Raw genomic sequence first — 19,344 nt, 5'->3', positions numbered from 1 at the left:
ATAAAAATCTTAATAAAATAAACTTGTTGACCATAAATGATCATTTTTTGATGTTTTAGTGAGCCATACGCATCGTCCAAAATCAGCAAATTCTCTTTTTTTTCCCTTCTCTCTTATCTAAGGCTATATTTGTTTCACGGAATTTATTTTCTGGGAAACCACTTTCCAAACTTTCCTGTGTTTGTTTGCCTTTAGGAAAGTTGGTCAACGGAAAACACTTTCCAGTCAAAGGAGAATTTGGTTTGGTTTCCAGGAAAGTGTTTTCCTGGAAAATTTGGGCGGAAAACACTTTCCGGAAGTTGTGAAAAATTTAGAAATATCATATTATTTGTTGACTATATCAAATTTGATCCTCAAACTTTTGATTGCTATATATATTTTGTTTTGAATATTTATTTTTCAATTTCATCTCTTAAAATTTAATTTTTATATTAACTTTGGTTCTCATTTTTATAATTGTTATTTACTTTTCCCTTATAATTTTTTTATTGAAATTTTTTATGTATCAAATTTGGTCATCATTCTTTTGATTGTTACTTATTTTATTGAAATAATTTATGAAATGTTAATTATTATTATTTTAATTTCTTCATCTTTCATTTTTTTTTAGATTTGATATCTATTATTTTGATTATTATTTATTTTATTTGAGATAATTTATGAAATTATATTTTTTTTTCAATTTCATTCTCATTCAACCTTTTAATTTGTAAGATTTGTTTCTTATTATTTTAATAAACTTGAGAAAAATAAAACATTAATAAGTTATTTTCCAGCTCATTTTCCATGACATAATCAAAACACTGAAAACTGTTTTCCAACTTATTTTTCATTACACTGCCAAACATCAGAAAATAATTCATTTTTCTGAAATTCACTTTAAAAAAAAAATATTTTCTAGCAAACAAACGAAATTCGAATTTGAAAACATATTACATTGCCTCACATTGCAATCCAAACGAGACCCAAATTCAAATCAAATTAACCCAATCTTCTTCGTTTCCACTACGAGCCTTAAGTTGGACCACATCTAAATCAAGATTAGTCCATAATAACAGGCAGGTCCACAAGGAAGTGTTAGGAACAAAAATGCGGCCCAAGACCATTATAAACATTAATCCAATAGTAGCGGGCCAGAAGCCTAAGTATTTAATGGTCTCATTCTCTAAAAGTTGCCCAGCAACAAAAGATCAAGTGAATATTTGAATTAGAGAAGAAATAATACGATGAAGTGAAAGAATCTTCATCTTGTTGGACCAGTCCGGTTTGACTCGGTTTAAAATTTAACTTATTGGATAATTAAGTTAATTTAGAAGTAATTGTGTCATTTGGTAAATTATTTTATTCAAAACGTTTCAATTTTTTTTTTTAATTATCCTGTCACATATCAACTTATAGAATTACACAAATTTGTCTAGATTAATGTACAAAATAATTCAAAATGAAACTCTACTTAAATTAGAATTGATCCAATAAATAATGAAACCAGATGAATGATAGTCAAACTTTAATCGCACCAAAGATAGATTTAGCTTGGTTTTGCGTTTTAAATGGGTTTAGATAAAAATTAAATTTTTTTATTTAAACTTAATTTGTTAAAGTGTTTTTATTATTTTCAAGTGTTGATATTAAAAATAATTTTTTTTAAAAAAATTATTTTAATATGTTACCGAGTAATAAATATTTTAAATTAAAAACAATTGTTATTTTAAACATCATTTTACTCACGACATGTTAAAGATATTTTAATGAAAATACTTTAAAAAACAACTCTTATTACACTCCAAAACACATCAAAATGATTTGGAGACACCTTTGCACACATAACCAAAAAAGAAAACGAAGAAGAACTACTCCTGTTTACAGAAACGTTGGTCTTATTTTCTAGAATTGAAACACATCGAGCCTTGACAATGTACTGTAACATGATAATTAAACGGAATACCAGTCCCATAAGATGAATATTGATTGTTACATGTATAGTAAATTGTAATGAAATGAAATATAAAGTAATAGAAGAAGGTGGAAATGAGAATTCGTTTCTTCTTCAAATGATTCATCACATTAAATGATCTACCAGCTGTATGGAGGAGAAAGCCGCAACTTATTCCAGTTCTGTGAATTCATCTTACGACTGTGAGAACCTTTTTGATGACAATGGTATTCCCTTCACATTTGGTACGTATACATCAGAGTTGTTTCGACAAAAGAACGGAAAAGGACATGCGATCCCTCCACATATGCTAGCACGACTCAAGCTACTGCGCCTCTTGAAACGTGAAGATTGTTTCAAGTTTTGTTTCTCGTAGCCGTCCGGTTTATTTCTTGCAGGCTTGATCATCCAACGATTTGAGCCTTTGTTAGTATCTTCATCGTTGTCATCATCAGCATCAAGAAATGCACCTAGTGGTGAAAATGGTGGTGGAATGTTTTTCTTTTTCTTGAATTTGAGAGGAATAATGATTTCCCGATTAAGGAAAGGTTCCCTCAAGGATGAAAATTCTCGATCAATGCTGTTTCCTTTGCTTGTATTGATCTTGATTACATTCAAGCTCTCATGCCTTGAATCCTTTTCAGTTAAGGTAGCATCAAGACATACCTGTGGAGGTGGACATCCAGGTTGTTCTTGTGCATGTGTCATGGGGGGGATAATTTTCTTGATTTCAATAGGGACGACGACCTTCCCATTGAGGAATAGTTCGTCTGCCAGTGGAGATTCTAGATTGATGGTGTCGTTGTGAAAGCAAAAATCTGAATTCAATGAACTTGATTGGGGAGGGCGCTGTTCTATCGGTACAATGTCTCTCTCGGAAAAATCATTAGAAAAAGAGATTCTAGGACTCGCACAAGAATCATCCAAGCATAATTCATTAGCCATCACTTGAAATTCTTCAAGAAAGCACAGCAAGATTTTTCAAGGAAAACAACAATTTCTGTTTTGATGGTAAGCTATCTAGGAGAATGAAAGCCTATCAAATTGCAACAAAATAGAACACTGCAAAGGGAGATTGGAAATGAATTCTATATGCACAGCTACTGTGCAAAAGAGGGAAACTAAAACTTTTCAAGTCGAAGAAAGCAGAAAATAGAGCTATCTAAACAGATGTACCATGTCAAACGAGAAGAATTATCAAGAGATACGAAAAAACACAAGTCTTATAATTGTGTCACAAGTCCGGCATCCTGAGTTGCTGAAACGGCAAGCTGCTTGTTTCTTTTAGGAAGTCCTGTTTTGAGTGGTCATGTACGACAGGAACACAAGACACTCCCCTCTTAGTCGTTTTGTATTTGGTATCAAATTGGGAATCAGTAAAATGATGTTGTAAATTGACTAAAGCCTTGTGATTGGCTCAAGTAATTATCAAAACTATACAGAAACGGGTGGAGGAAGAATAATTAATCGATGATTAATGAGAAACAAACCGAAAAAATTAGAGGATAAGGATTTTTTCAGAGAATACAAGTGTTCAAACTTCAAATACTGGAGGAATGTTGTTACACTTGCCATTTGCCGATCTGAATCATTATTTTTGCATTTGTCACAGATGCCATTGGCCAATTTGAATCATCCACGTATATGTTTCTGCCTGGTCGGTCCCTGAGGACAGCTGCATGGGCCATGAAGCTGGCAATCTAGCCAGCTAATTGACCAATTCTGCGTTGGTTTCAAGTGACCATTAGATGTGTACACAAAATTTTCAAGTGTCAATTTGCATTGAATACTCTAATAGGGATTTCTCTAATGAAAAGATTGCAATATGCTGCGGCTCTGTATTTTTTATTTAGTAAAATATTTAGACGTTGTAAGGGTTTTTTTTTTTAAATCCAATAACTTAAGTTATAGTCTCAATTAATTAAATAAATTAGCTTTATTTGAATCATACAGAAAAAAAAATAGTTAATGTTTTTTTCAAGTAAATCGTTGAACAAGTTAATGTTGCCAACTAGCTGCGAAAGGCTATGCATTTGCAAGCTCTGCTTTTGGTAATGGGTTCGATTCTGCTCCCACAAAAGCTTTATATATTTACATCAAAGATTGTTATGGTAGCCACGTTTAATGACTTAAAATCCCATGTTGGGCAAAACTAGAAGTCAAGTGAGGCACCACAGATTCCCTCTTGAGGTCTATTTTTTTATAGAGTTGAGGTATAAGGTAGGAATCTTCATTGCACGCAGTACTATACTGCCTGTAAGGTAGTTGTCAGGATGGTTCTGAGAACTGGGATCCACACGGCTGTTCTTAACATTGGCATGTGTATTAGTTTTCTCGAGAAGGAAATACAAACGCTGAAGATACCATGTTAAAACATTGCAAGACATGACAAAAACTGATGAGCATTTGGAGGAGAGGAAGCAGAATTGAAGTGTGTACGCCATGAACAAGAGATTAAAAAAAAAGGGACGAGCATGAACCAAGGGTACATGTCTTTGTTTATGACACACAGCATGTGCCATGATTAAGCTCTTCCCTTGGCCCCCCCCTCCCACTCATGCATATTTCCATCTCTTTCGGGTCTGAATGCTGTCGATGTAGTTCATACAGTAGGCTTTCTTAACAACTAACTAGCTAGTTGCCAAGCAGGCAAGAAAAGGAGGAAAACAACAAACAAATAAAAACGACACTTGCTGCTGTTCTTTTCCGTAAGGAAAAGAGATGAAGCCGAGACATTGGACCAGTTTGGAAACATTTCCTCTAGAAAAGAAACATTTAAAGAGACTCCAACAAGATTAAATTACCATTTTCTTACATCATAGCCGAGCTTATAAATTATGCCTCCAAAAACATTTGAAGTGAATACTACCTAAGTATCAATTGGTAATAATTTTAGGAAAATCACTATGAAGTGAATTGGCTAGCTGTTGCTGGTTTGAATCAAAATGAGCAAGGACTTTCCTTTCTACGTTCTTGTGGGCTAGCAGCCTACACTTTTGCATCTGGGGCTGCTAGTCATCAGAGAAAATGCATAGTTTTTAACAAAAAGGAAGAAGAAAACGAAATAGCAAGTTGGGAAGGGATATTTATGTTACTGAAATTCATCTTGAAATCAGTAATTACAATTATTTGTTAATAATTCTTGAATCCAAACAAGAACAACCAACTCATCATGTTCTCCCCAACCGAAAACAACTAGACACCATAGAAACATACCCACAAACTTAAATAATCTCTTCTTGTATAAAATGAAAGAAGAAACCAAAAATCAAATTATTTACAGCATGTGTGAGCAAATACAAAAAGCGATGGTTACCTGTCATTTTGTGCTCCAGAACCATGTGCCTTGAATTTTATCATCTTTCGGCCCCTCAACCCCCTCCACCTTTCAATCTCTTTGTCTTCATGGCAATCTTTTCAAATGGTAAATCATGTAAACAAAAATATTTAAGTAAAGAAAAGAAAAAACATCAAGCCACCAATAAAACAGCATTCAAATTTAGGCTGAAAGTAGTTTTTAATTAAAGCACATATTTGGTAAGTCACTTCTTCATGTTCTTCTTATCTTTTCCATTGAAGAAGATTGAACCTAAACCAAATAGATTCCCTGATGGAACATTCAGAACTGGACTGACACGAACACCATTTCCATAAGGTCCATAGTTCTTCTTCAACGGAGGCTTCTGGTAATTCTTCGTAGACGACGATTGTGATGACTTGAAAAATGCTTGTTTATTCTGCTTATGGTTAGTGTCTTTCGTTAATGGGGCTCGCTTACTTCTTGGTGTTGAACCAGCAGAGTAGCTTCGCGATAAGAGTGGCAAATGACACAAACTTTTTCCATAACCACTGGCACAATTCAAGCTACTACTCCTCTTGAAACTCCAAAAAGATTTTGAACTTTGCTTTTGATCTTCTGCTTCATAATTACTCGAACTCTTCATTTCTTTCAAGCGGTCTTTCTTCAGACTATCATTGCACGAAACATCATCTTGTAGGACTTGTCTTGAGGGCACAGACGAATCCATTTGTTTAGCAGAAGCAGTCTTTTTCTTGATTTCAGTGGGAAGAATTTTTCCATCAGAGAAAAGCTCGTCTGCTGACGATGAGTCGAAACTCTTTCGGACGGCGCAGAAGTCGAAATCAATGTTACCTAATGAACCTGATCGAAGAGGGAGGCGTTGTTCAAAAGGAACAATATCCGGTACGCAAAGATCATGAGAAAACGAAATTCTTGGACTAACACCAGCGGAACTTTCTGGACAGAGTTCAATTGCCATTTCTTGATTTACCCTTCCAAGAAAACAAGAAAATCATTCAAACCCGATAGCAATAACCGCAACCCTATCAAGAATAAATATAACCAAAGGACTGATAGAAAAAGACAGACACCCAAACTTTGAGGTCTTTTCTTGTTAAGAAAGAAGCATTCAAATTTGGAACCTAACAAAAGCTACATTTAAAGGTCATCACAAAATTGAAGACTTTGGTATCTAAGAATTAGCAGGTGAGCACTAACAGAGGGTATCAACAAAAAGAAGTGAAGATAAGGACATGGAAACTGAATGCATAAATAACCAAGCCAAGAAGAAATAAGCCAATAAATAATGGAGTAACTGATTTTAGATAGAGATGGGGACTGAGTCTATTGTTTGAAGGGATAGAAGAGATAACAAGAAGACGTCCATCTAGAGAGATTTTAGCACTAATAACCAGACCTGATGGTGTTTATTGGAGAAAATAATAGCCTGCTACAAGCATGAAACAGGTACGCATGTTTCCTTTGACGTGGGGGGAGATACTTGGAAAATTATGGTCACTAATTTGTTGTGTGTGTGTGTGTGTGTGTGTGTGTGTGTGTGTATATATATATATTGATCAGTCTTGAGTAGTGATAGCTGAGAAAATTTGGAAGTCAGATTGAGCCAACAAGGAAAAATGGGGTGAACCAAGAATTATAGGTTGCCGATTGGTTAGGATGTCTTAGAAGCCCTACATGTATGGTGTCAAGGGCTGAACCACCACCACCTCCATGACAGCTTTGAGCAAAATAAAGTAACCATAATCTCGAGAGTAAACTTAATTAGTTAGATTTTGAGTTTGATTTTTAATGGTTATAAGTTGTTTAATTAGTTAGATTTTGAGTTTGATTTTTAATGGTTATAAGTTTGAGATCTTATTGAAAATTTTCAGGACTCATAAAATTAATTAAAATATCATATTAATAATAATAAAAAAATAACGTAACCATTGTTTTCTGACAGATTTATGTAATAGATTTTCAGAGGCAACCAAAACCCAACGAGGCTGCCTGCCTGTGAGGCCCCAAAGTCAAAATCACCCTGTCACCGCCTGCAAACAAAGGAAGAATAAGTGGCCAATATAGTTCGGGTCGGAGGAGGGATTGGAAAAGCGTGAAATACAAACAAGAACCAAAGTGACTTGAAGTTTATTTAAGATTTATTAATCATGCAAGTCTGCAGGATTTTTAAGCTCCGAACTATCTTCCTCAAATAATGATCAAATCTAGATTCTTCAGAAGTGGTCCACTTGCTATCAAATTATAATTATGGAATTCCTCTCTCTCTCTCTCTCTCTCTCTCTCTCTCTCTCTCTCTCTGCGAATATGATGTGCCTTTTGAGAAAATTAATTGCATCTTTTTAATAATAATTAAAAAAGGATGATGTCCTTTGTATATATAGGAAATGGACGGCAACTTTTTTATTATTATTATTATTATTAAGGTTGTATTCAAAAAATTAAGAATTGAACTAGGGATTTTCTTTTCTTGTTTTTTAAAAATATTAATGGAATGTTTAGAAGTGTGGTTATGGTTGTTTTTTAAAATATTTTTTACTCAGAAATGTATCAAAATAATATTTTTTATTTTTTTAAAAATTTTTTTGATATCAGCAAATTAAAATGATTTGAAAATATTAAAAAAATATTAATTTGGAGTGAAAAAAATAAAATATTTTTAATTTTTTAAAAATATTTTTAAAATATAAAAGTGAAATGGATGTTACCTTAGGATTTGTTATTTTATGTGCGTGTGTTTTATGGCTAAATGACTTTTTAGAGTCCCATAATTGTCTATCCAGCCCGAATCTGACTTGAAAAAAACGTTTTTGTATTATTATATCGTCATGTCAATTATCAGCACTTGATTTATTATATTATCGCTATATCAAAATAAAATTACATGATATATATTTATAATAATAAACCCTAAACTGTTTTAAAAAATCCTAATAGTTCAAAAAATATTAATAACTCACTCCTCGCTCCGCACTGTTCATGAACCACAAATTACAACATAAGCGAAGAGAGATTTGTGATTTGTAGATTATAGGGGTAAGAAAAATCCAAAAAAACTGATTAAACCGATTAGAATTTAAAATAAAAAACTAACCGATTCGGTTTTATAAGCCTGAAATTGAAAAAACCGAACCCAAATAAAAAAAACTGGAAAAAAACCGAGCTAAACTGAAAAAACCGAGTCAAACCAGTTTGAACCGGTTTTTGTTCTAAAATAACTGAACCGAACCGAAACTGGTCAATTTAAACTGGTTCTAGTTCAGTTTCGATTTTTTTTTAACCAGTTTAATTATTATTTTTTAATAAAAATCAAATCAAATAAAAAATGATAACCCTAGTCCGTAGTAAACCATTAGCTCTTTGGATTGTAGCTGTTTATGTGATATGCCGGAAGATCACAAGAAAAAAGTAAACCGTAGAAAGTTTAGTTAAATTGGTAAATGCTAATTAAGAAAGTAATGGGCTATCCAATACGATGTTGATCCAACGGCATCTGTTAAATACATTAAATGTAATGGAAAACATATAATTATGTACGAGGGCAGGAACTGTACAATTAATATTTACATATTTAAAAACTCAACATTTATGCTTATTAATCTAATAATCTTTTTTTTAAAATAACAATTACATGGTACAATAAATTAAAACGTGGGGTTGCTCATATGATGACCACTGGAGGTTTACATGGTCGTTAACTTCAGGGCCCGTGGAATTAGTCGAGGTACGCGCAAGCTGGCCCGGACACCTACGTTAAACTAAAAAAAAAAAAATGGTGGGGGGAAAGAAAGAGAGCCAGAGCTCTGATCGTAGTGTCCACCATGGCTAAATAATAACAATTACATGCTCATGAAGGCACATATGAGAGAGGAGAGCACTGTGCTTCATCTGTTCATCATCTTTATAGATCTTATGTCCACCATGGCTGACAAAGTGAGTCAGAGCTCAAGCATATGGATTCATTCTTTCATCTGGGTTTTGTTATTTTTATCATTATTTAGTAGTAGAAACCCTAAATCTCTGGATCCACCCTTAACTGTCTAGACTGGATTTTGACTACAATTAAGATGCGCAATGTACTTTAATATATAATTTTTTGAACACACCCTAAACAAACAACTCCGCTGGCTTAGATTTGCATCAAAATTATATTAAAATATTAAAAAAACAGGAATTATTATAAAATACTTTCAGGGATGCTGGTTTGTCAACAAAGTGAAATGTAAATTATTAGTGAAAAAACTAAATAAAAATAATAAAATTTAAACTAGATTGGATTTATGTCAAACTTTTTATTTTTTTCTATTAACGTGGGTATCCGGACTAGCTTACGTGGACCTTGACTAATCTCACGGGTCCTGAAGTTAACGATCATGTAAATCTCCAATGGCCCTGAGATTTCTGAGACTCGAACTAGTGACCTTTAGAGAACAAACTTAAAATCTGACCAGATAAACTACACCCCTCGTAATTGAGTTATGTAAACCTTGAGTTAACATGTCAATTTGCAAACTAGTGGACCAATCAAACCTAAATAAGACCCTATCAAGTAAACTTCAAGGAATTTTTTTATTATTAAGAATGATATTATTATAAATTTATTTATTTTTTAAAATTGAAATAATATATTTGTTTTGGGATAAACTGAATGGGCAACTATACTTGATAGTTGATGTTCCAATAATTAATAAATGGTCCAATAATGGACCCATTGAATACTTTCCAACCTCTTTCCATCATCTGTACTTAACTTTTCTTATTTTCCTTTTCCCTTTCCGTCCATGGCCACTTGCATGTGACATAACATTTTGAAAACACTATACTCAGGGCATTTATAATGGGAGAGTTAAAAGAAAAGTCAAAAATAATTTAAAAAGAAATTATTTATTATTTTTATTGGAACATATATATATATATATATATATATATATATAAAATCATATTTATACTATTTAAAAAACCATATAAATAATTTCAATCTCCTTATAGTTCTTACATCACAAATTCTGGCCACTAACTAAAACAAACGTGGTCTGTTGTCCTGGTACCCACGATAAATCACGACACTGGCCATGCGGCCTGCACCTTGTAGTTTTGTCACTGTCCTTTCTGGTCTTTCTGTCTGGACTTTTGGACTGACAACCATGAAGCTCAAGAAAAGGTAGCCAAACCAAATCTTACACGCTCTGATGCTATCTGAGCTAGCCCTGATTGTCGAGCTACACCGATGAGTTGAGCTGTAGATTTTGGGATCTATATGAGAAGCCGGCCTGGCTGTGGACCTGCGGTGTACCATTTCTTAGCTGCTTTAGAGGCTGAATTATTATCGGCTACACTTTCTTGGGTTTTAGCTAGATTTTAATTATTGTTTTCTTCTCTTATGAACATCTCTCTTATCTCTGATTTTTGAAATCATGTTACAAGATGCTTTTGAAAACTAACCCAGTTCTTCTGTAAGATTAACATGATTCTTCAAATTCATAAATAATAGTATTATTACTATCAAGAATATGTCTAGTAAGAAATCAAATGGATGAAAAATTACAAGAAATAGATCTTAATATTCTTTTCATCATGTATGGTAGAACTTCTGCAAAAAGGAGAAGTTTCAAGGAGGTTCATATTTATCCAAACGCTTTTAATATCTATCCTTCAAGTGTTTAACCTCGTATAAGATGCAAAACTACAAACTATTTCCTTCGGTTATGCAATAATTGGGATTTAAATACATGGGGTGATAAAATATAATCACGATTCCATCCCTTGTTTGGCCCAGCCAGAAGGAACAGCAGGCCTCTGCGAGGAAGGTGTAAAGCGAAGAACAGAAAAGGGGCAGAACTGGTCAGCAGGAATATCACAGAAAGTGCCTTATAACAAGTAAGCCATGATGGGTATTTATCCGAATTCCAAAACGATAGCACAAAGTTTCTGCCCAGCAAAAAGTGTTATTGGAAAGAAAAGGGAAGGGCCTAGGAATCCTTTACTTTGATATGGATAAGCAAGCACTATCACACAAAGTGATGTGCTGATATTGTCAACTGCTGCATGTTCGAAAGCCTGTTCTCTAGCTTTATGAAAACACAGACACCACAACCTTTTATAACTAATTTCCTCAGGCATTAGATGGTTTCCTAAACTTGCAGAAAAGAATAATTTTCCAAGTGTTTTGGTTGCCTACACCCAATCTTCTATATCTTCGGCTCATCGGAACCTTGAAAAAACAACTTCGAAAATACGCAAGGTTTTCTCGACATTATCATCACCCATTAAAGGGTGAATCTTTTTCTTCTTTTGCTGGCCGACATGCCATGTCTCTATCCCTTCACAATTATGCTGTGTAATGTTATTGGGTGCTATCTAGGCTTCTACCAAATTGCATGAGCCTTGCATATGCTTTTTGCTTTATTTCTAAGAATGTTTTAATTTAGTTTTTTGGTGGGTGTGTAGAAATGTCAAGTTCACATAAATCCATTAATGTTTTGATTAATGATAGGGAAATTGCAAAGAAGTTTCTCTACCTCTTTGTCCTCCTTCCCCAATCTCCACCAGCTTCATCATTTGTGTATACATCTAATTTCCTTGCCACATTAAATCAGGAACTCAAAATAAAAATATAAGAAAATTCATGATTCAAGAGCACAGAATCTGATGTTCTTAACAATCCACAATCTATTCTTCTCTCTTTTTTCCTCTTCTTTCCCATTTTTCAAGGCCCTAGAAAAGACCACCATGCACCTTATCAGTCCAAAACATTAGGGCTGGAACGTGCCTTCAACTCAGGGCTCCAAATCGATAGCACCAAGAGCTGCTTCCTATATCTTCTTCCATTCATATTAAAAGTCGTACCTCGCCTATCCCTCATAACATGCCCTCCATACCCACCAGTACCACCTATCCTATACAACCCGTCAGCCGTCACACAAGTCCCCTACCTCATCTGGTGTTGTAGGATCCTCCCCGGCATATATACCAAGGATCTGAAGACATTTCTGCAAGTTAATGGCATGTAGCACTAATCATTCCATCCACACCCATATTCCCATTCTGTGGCTTCAACCCAAATTTGCAATGATTTTGTCAAAAAATCGATCAATTTTAGAACAAGGCACTCATCTTCTTTGCTAGACCTTGAGAATCGAATCTAGCCAGGGCATGAAAGGGCACCCCCAATAACGTCATGTCATAAAATAATGGCTTCAATCATTTCTTCTGAGCATGCTGGAGATTGAAAAGAAAAGAAGTTAGCCATTATAGCTAGGTTTTTTTAGTTCAGTAGCAAAATTGGAATATTAATATTATAAGGGTTTTCAGTTCTATAAATTAAATATAATATTAGACCTATAAATAATGTGGTATTTATTATTATTATTATTATTATTATTATTATTATTATTTTAACGGGTATTTTGTAATTCAATGATAATCTCTCCACTAAGCAAAGACACACTTGAATTCAAGTCTCGCATTTAACTATTAGTTTGTGCTAAGATCCAATCTAGGATCTGATTTAGAAAACAATTAAAGCTTAGATAATTACTAGTTTGTTGGATCAATTCACTAGTTATTTATTAAGTGGGGTGTATTAATTTTTTCCAAAATATTTTTGTTTCATTTTAAAAAAACTTTCCTCAATATTAACTTGATTAAGTCTAGTTTAGATTCGTCTAATCAACTAAGTTAAAATCAATTTAATTAAATCAATTAGGTTTTAACGAGTTAATATAAAAAATAAATGTTTTTTAAATCAAAAAATAATTTTATGATTTTAAATTTTAGTTGCAAATTAAGAATCTTAACATAACACTAGTGGCACCAAGTAACGGTACCACTAAACAAGAAAAATCCTTGGTTCGTACGATTAATTAAAGAGATCATCTATTAGTTCTTGATTTACTATGACAATTGTATAGTGCTTTCTTTCAATTTTCAGATTCTTGAGATCATGGAAACCGTAAAACTTCACTCTTTGCTAATAGTGGTGGCTTTTGTGTTGGTTGTTTTTTAAAATGTATTTTTTAAAAATTATATTGAAATAATATTTTTTATTTTTAAAAATTTATATTTGAGACTAACACATTAAAATAATTTAAAAATATAAAAAAATAAATAATTTTTTAAAATACAACAACAAATAAACGGGCTCTAAATATATTAAACATAGTCGTCACAAATGACCTTCAAAAATACAGAGCAATCCAGGGCAAGCAGATATTTTACAAATACATGGTGTCCGACACTGCAAACCAGGTCCAGCGTTGCATTCTCCCAATAGGCTGTTGTTTATTGTTGTTTTGCGGTGGTGGTGAGAACCCCCGGCCGCCGTTTGAGAGGTTAAGTGTTCAATAACATTATAAAAACCATCTCGAAAAACTTCTTGGAAGTGATATCAAAAAAGCATTTTAAGATTAATTCTTTGAAATTAATCAAAAGTGTTAAGGAATTTGTTTGTGCTTGGAAAAATATATAAACTCAAAGGCAATTATAAATATAGACTAGGTGATTGGGTCTTGGTGGACCAGTGCATTTGGCACGTAAAACCCTACAACTTCTCTTCACTGTTTTTTTTTTCCTTAAAAAAAAACTTTGATTTTTTTGGCTCAAGAAATTGATTCAATAACGAGCCCTGTTGATGCATGCACTGACTGACCTTTGGCAGAAGGCCTTGATTAATTTGATTGAATAGTTCATATTCAGATGAAACAGATGTAAAATTGATATCTGACTGATCGATATGAAATCCTTTGCTCTAAAAACAGAATATTTGTTATGGCAGTTTGAAGCTTCATAATCAGGGGCAACAACTCCCACCAGACCCCAAAAAAAACACAAGAAGAAGAAAGGGGGGAAAGGATAGAGAAAGAGAGATTCACCATCACACGAACAGGCCCATTTCAGTGCTTGAATCGGACTTGAAGCTTTCCTTCCCCAAAGTTCTGTTCTAACAAAGTGAGGTTTTCCAAATCCCTTCTCTGTCCATTAGCAGTTTGATGCAGTGGTTCTACACTGGCCACCACAGAGGACAGATATTCAAGAGCAGATGTAACCTTGACTTCATGAAGGTCTGAATGTAACAGCCAAAAGATGCTAGAAATCTGTTCTGTAACCATGAAACAACAGTGAATATATGCCCAATATTAAACCACATCAATGTCATGGAATCCCTTCTGCATATCCCAAATGATTCATTTATTTAAAAGGAAAGGTAAAACATTAATTTTATGTATTTAAACACCAAAGTTGCTTGTTCTCAGCCAAGTAATTGCAGAAATATCAAAAGGAAATGGTGAATAAACACTGCCTATAATTAGAGAAAGTCTGGAAAGAGCAGAAATGCTTATACCATGGCTACAAAGGTTGCTTAACAGGCCTGCAACTGTTGATGTAGATACGTCTCATCATTTCATTTATCTGGTTAAAATTGCGAAGAACCCATCAGAATGAAAAAGGGAAAAAAAAGGAGCAAATATTTGAACTGCATGTAAAAGACTACTCGGCATTGAAACTGAGTGTTCTGACATGTTACGCTGTCATTAGAATTTTATATAAAATAACATACTCCCACAAGCTCAATATCTCATAAATATACTCTGTATTGATTGGGTTTTTAAAGAACAGTAACAATGAACCTTGGTGCCATTCCAAAAGAATAGCCAACATCATATCCATGTCCTAGGATCCATCCTCCTGCATTAGGACATGACTCAAGAAATAAGGACAATGATTTGGATATCAATCAACAAATTCTCCAGGCTTCCATAGGCACTGACATATGAGCAGGCAGCATCACATGACCATACAGGGTCCATGGCAGCTCTCCATCCATGTGAGCATGTCTGCTCAAGCTAAAATGAGACAAAAAAGCACTAAGTATTTTTTGGCTTTTTTTGACCTAAGAATGATATTTCAAATTTTTTCCAGCAGAGTTAGGAAAATACAAAAAGTACAATCAAATCCATCCATTTCAGCATATAACCTCCTATTCTTCTAAAGTAGGACACTAGACATACAATGCCTATCCTCGTCAGAAAACATTGGCAGTTCACAGGAAGTTTCCACATCTCACATGCAAAATAGAGTGATACTTTGAACAACAGAGACATCCGATATTGTAGTCCAGAATACTTCTTATTGGTTCATGTCAGTATTTGACAAGAAGTGTCCACTCAGAAAAAGCAGCCTGTTGTTCACATTAACACACTATAAAAAGTGGAACTTAGCTACAGACCTAAGGCATCAATTTACTAGAATATCATTACAACACACTGGCAAGAACACTTGAACTTCATTTAAACTTAACAATGCAGCCTAAGCCCTAATCTTGCATAATAACAACCAATACAGTTATTAGAGATTCAAACTTGCAGGTTGCAGAATTACCGAATCAATGGCAACAGAAAAACAATCTTTTCCTTGCCCAACCAATCCTGCAAGCATAAATACAAAAAACTACCAAAAATTACCCCACATAGAACACAACCAGTTCATCAGAGAAAATGCTTATCGGAATGCAATTTTGTGATATTTACATTACTATCCTTCACAGACAAAACCAAGCAGCAACAAAAAATTCATACAGAAATTACCTTTCCCCAGTTCAAGAATCAAAGAGTACAACTTGTCCAAATCCTTCACATTCCTACAAACACAACTCAAACTCAAAGAAACTTCATAGGAAACATCCGTGAAATTTCCCGACATCATAAGCTGATCCTTCCAACCAAGCGGATCCGAATAGCAATCCAAAATCTGAATGCTACAACAACAATTATTCAGCCCGCATGTCCCCACCCATAAATCACTTCAAAAATCCTACAATCACACATAATAAAACATTTTTACTCGAACATAAAAGGAAAAAAAAAACTTAATTTTCTTTCCATTTGCTTCACTTTCTCAGTAACCAAACACAGTGTGTACAAATTACCATTTATGAGATGATTTTGCATCAATTCCTCGTCTCTTCAGTAAATCAACGTAAAAGGACGGGCTCCGTGAAAATGCAACAATTACAATACAACTGCAACATCAACAAATCTATTAACTTAATCTCAATTAAATTAATAATAACAATGAAAACGAACGAAAACGGCGTGGTTTTGAATAGGAACCGGGACTGGGATTTGGAGGCTAAAATGAAAGAGGAGAGCTGAGAGAGAACGTGAGAGAAAACGTGGAAACCAAACGGCGAAGCTGTGGTGTCTCTGATTGTGAGGGTTGGTGCTTGCTCCCCTTCTAATGATCCATCTCGGAGAGTTCTACACATAGATTCTGCCATTGTTGAATGCGAGAGATTTTAGGGTTTTTGAGAGATGGAAGTGAAACCCTAATTTTGAGGATTTTGGAAAGATTTGGGGGTTTTGTGATTAGGTTCCTGGATTTTCCTGATATTGCTAAACGGCCCTGAATTCAGGATTTTCGAAAATTCTTTTTATTTTTATACTTTGTTAAAATTACTAATTCATAGGTAGCTATTGATGCTGTGTTTGTATTAACTTTTTTAAAGTATTTTTATTTAGAAATATATTAAAAATATATTTATTTATTTATTAAAAAATATTTTTGATATCAACACATCAAAATAATTTAAAATATTAAAAAAATAATTTTAAATAAAAAAACTTAATTTTTTAAAAAACGTTTAAACCTCATTCTCAAATACTATCATAAATAATCACTGCATCTTATTATTGATTAATTATTAATTACGAGGGAATATATTCCAGCTCATGTTTTCATTCTTCATCAAAATACAAATTAATATATGTAAAAAAAAATACAAGACAAGTATCATGTCCACACTACGTTTATACTAATTTTTTTATAAAAAAAATATTAATATATCATGTCGTGTGTAATACTTAAAAGGTCGTGCTTGGTTGGTGTTCTATAATAGAAGAAACATAATAGATAGAGATAAAATAGATTTATCCATATAATATTTGTAGAGTGAATGTTTGCCCTTTCAAAATATAAAAGAAAATGAAACAAATCTCTTTTATTTTTATTCTTTTCGTTTTTATCTCGAGACGAAACCAAATATTTTAAAATATTACATTTAGTTAGTGTTTCAAGGTAAAAATAAAATAAAAGATAAAAACATGTTTGATTGAAAAAAAATAAAAAAATAAAATAAATCTATCTATAAAATAATTTTAGAAAGAATTTTTATATTTTAAAACATGAAATAAGTAGAAACGTATCTTATTTATTATCATTGTCTCTATTCTTTTTATTATAAAATTGTAACAAAATGTTATCTAAAATAATAATAAACCAATAGGATTTTTTTTTTTCATTTGAGAGGTCTCTTTATCTTGCAATATTTGATTTTGTTTTGAATTTTAAGTTAAATTATTTTTTATATGAGGTCTAGCCTCGCATATTGTAAGGATTTAGTCCTTCAAATTACTTTCCATAATCCAAGTTCCGACGTAGGCTGTAAAAACAATTGTGAAAGCATAAATGTGTGGATGATCTTGAAATCGGGCATGTGAATAATTAGTTTATGCAAACGAAAACTGATCTGGATACCCTAATCATTTTTCAAGGATATAATTAGCATGGATTAATTGTTTAATGTGTACTTATAATTATTTATTATGCAATTTGTTTATAGTTATATTTATTGTAAAGTTTTTTTTTTTGTTTTAATTCACGCGCGCGCAGATATAAACACGGCCACATGGGAATGCTTGGTGAAAAATATGTTTCGACGACCACATGGGCTTTTTTTTAAAAGAAAAATATCAATTTCGTTGATGTATGGAAAAATACCAACAATTTATTCACACACTATATCTAAATAAAATTAACATGTGAAAATTAAAATATATTATATTTACGAAAATACTTGAAAACATCAATAGAAAGACTTGCCAACAATATGCCGTCCGTCCTTTTAATAAAAAAAAAACTTTCTAAATATAAATTCAGATACCGATTGATAACATACACATAAATAAACTTGAATTATCATGAATGAATGAAATAATGTCCCACACTTTTAGATTCCACTAACGAGAGATTAAAGATTTCAAACAAATCCAATCTCATCCATCGAAAAAAAAGAAAGATAATAATCAATATTTTATTTAAAAAATAATAAATATAGATAAAAAAAAACTCACTTATATTATATGATATCAAAATTCATAATAAGAATTTGAAATTAAAGGGTTTGTTTTTTCTGTAGTCTCATGTTCGAGTTAACTTCAGGGTTCGTTGAATAAGTCGAGTTGCGCGCAAGCTGGTTCGGAAATCTATGTTAATAAAATAAATTCATAAATACAAAACAAGATATAAATAACCTAAAACGATGAAAAAGAAAAGGAGAGGGATTGTCCACAGCAGAGACATCACAGTAACTAGATGAAAGCTTTAATTTTGATTTATTTTCACTGCATCAAACATGTGAATTTGTAGTGTCGGTCACTCATTTTACTAGGCTGACTTTTGTGCAGTCAAACTAGATCTGTACAGTCATGTTTTCATTTAAAAAATATTACGAGAGGAAAAATAATTCGTGTTGAAAATAAATTATGATCAGCGAATCAAAAGGAAAGATTGTGGCTCTAACCAACCCCACGAGGCAGGAACTCGCAATCATTGGATCGGACAAAGAATTAAGGTGAGGCCAAGTGATGAACATATAATATTGTTGTTCCCACATAGTTGGAAATAAATATACATGCAATACTGGTCGATTGGAGTAGAGGAAAATAATAATATGTTTTATTTCCCTAATAAATTTAGTATTTTCAAATAGTTAATTCACGAGAGAGTTTTTTATTTTATTTTATATGATTTTTTCTCATGAAACCTCTTGATTTGATTCCAAAAACTAATGCAGCTGCCTACCGCTTCCACATTGAAATGAGAAGGGGAAGACAGCCAGCAATAATTGAAAGGGATATTTTAGTAGTAACGTCACAAGGTGGAATAATTTAACAAAGAGTACGTTTTTTATTGTATCACGAGAAACACATTAATTGTTATAATAAAATCATAATTTTATTTATCTACCTTTGAGGTAAGAAAAAAACCTATAGCTGTTAATTAACTAGAGTATGTTTGTCTTTTTGCCTATTAGAAT

General features: G+C 32.8%; 3 protein-coding genes across 22 annotated transcripts; all 3 read right to left on the bottom strand.

The window, feature by feature from the left end:
- Positions 1-1,859: 1,859 nt before the first annotated feature.
- Positions 1,860-5,395, bottom strand: LOC127904490 (uncharacterized). The gene is made up of 2 exons (XM_052448379.1): positions 5,250-5,395; positions 1,860-3,655 (listed from the first exon to the last, which is right to left on the bottom strand). The coding sequence occupies exon 2, from the start codon at positions 2,876-2,878 to the stop codon at positions 2,129-2,131; it is 750 nt and encodes a 249-aa protein (XP_052304339.1). The 5' UTR covers positions 2,879-3,655; positions 5,250-5,395; the 3' UTR covers positions 1,860-2,128.
- Positions 5,158-7,006, bottom strand: LOC18099484 (uncharacterized). 2 transcript variants are annotated; one of them, XM_052448378.1, is made up of 2 exons: positions 6,930-7,006; positions 5,158-6,226 (listed from the first exon to the last, which is right to left on the bottom strand). In XM_052448378.1, exons 1-2 carry the CDS (start codon positions 6,965-6,967, stop codon positions 5,476-5,478), a joined length of 789 nt encoding a protein of 262 aa, XP_052304338.1. In that variant the 5' UTR covers positions 6,968-7,006; the 3' UTR covers positions 5,158-5,475. The 2 variants fall into 2 exon arrangements, with proteins under 2 accessions (XP_052304338.1, XP_024444179.1); XM_024588411.2 differs by lacking the exon at positions 6,930-7,006 and adding an exon at positions 6,652-6,793.
- Positions 7,007-13,900: 6,894 nt separating this feature from the next.
- Positions 13,901-16,664, bottom strand: LOC18099485 (elongator complex protein 5). 19 transcript variants are annotated; one of them, XM_024588576.2, is made up of 8 exons: positions 16,361-16,663; positions 16,177-16,269; positions 15,836-16,005; positions 15,630-15,676; positions 15,020-15,094; positions 14,879-14,936; positions 14,593-14,660; positions 13,901-14,349 (listed from the first exon to the last, which is right to left on the bottom strand). In XM_024588576.2, the coding sequence occupies exons 1-6, from the start codon at positions 16,525-16,527 to the stop codon at positions 14,922-14,924; spliced, it is 567 nt and encodes a 188-aa protein (XP_024444344.1). In that variant the 5' UTR covers positions 16,528-16,663; the 3' UTR covers positions 13,901-14,349; positions 14,593-14,660; positions 14,879-14,921. The 19 variants fall into 19 exon arrangements, 13 of the variants coding, with proteins under 13 accessions (XP_024444344.1, XP_024444345.1, XP_024444339.1 ...); XM_024588577.2 differs by having other exon boundaries at positions 13,901-14,344; XM_024588571.2 differs by having other exon boundaries at positions 14,879-15,094.
- Between the last annotated feature and the right edge of the window lie 2,680 nt (positions 16,665-19,344).

Source organism: Populus trichocarpa, chromosome 17, assembly GCF_000002775.5.
Source record: "Populus trichocarpa isolate Nisqually-1 chromosome 17, P.trichocarpa_v4.1, whole genome shotgun sequence".
In the NCBI taxonomy this organism is placed as follows: Eukaryota; Viridiplantae; Streptophyta; class Magnoliopsida; order Malpighiales; family Salicaceae; genus Populus; species Populus trichocarpa.
The sequence above is the reverse complement of the archived record's forward strand: the minus strand, read 5'-3'. Positions and strand labels throughout refer to the sequence as shown.

Excerpts from the sequence above, each read along its gene's own strand:
- LOC127904490 (XM_052448379.1), bottom strand. The coding sequence starts at position 2,878 with ATGGCTAATGAATTATGCTTGGATGATTCTTGTGCGAGTCCTAGAATC.
- LOC18099485 (XM_052448380.1), bottom strand. The coding sequence starts at position 16,527 with ATGGCAGAATCTATGTGTAGAACTCTCCGAGATGGATCATTAGAAGGG. Across the intron at positions 16,270-16,360 it reads GCCTCCAAATCCCAGTCCCG|TTGTATTGTAATTGTTGCAT; the intron begins GTTCCTATTCAA and ends TTGATGTTGCAG. Across the intron at positions 15,677-15,835 it reads GATTCTTGAACTGGGGAAAG|GATTGGTTGGGCAAGGAAAA; the intron begins GTAATTTCTGTA and ends TTATGCTTGCAG.
- LOC18099484 (XM_052448378.1), bottom strand. The coding sequence starts at position 6,967 with ATGGAGGTGGTGGTGGTTCAGCCCTTGACACCATACAT. Across the intron at positions 6,227-6,929 it reads CAGCCCTTGACACCATACAT|GGTAAATCAAGAAATGGCAA; the intron begins GTAGGGCTTCTA and ends TTTTCTTGGAAG.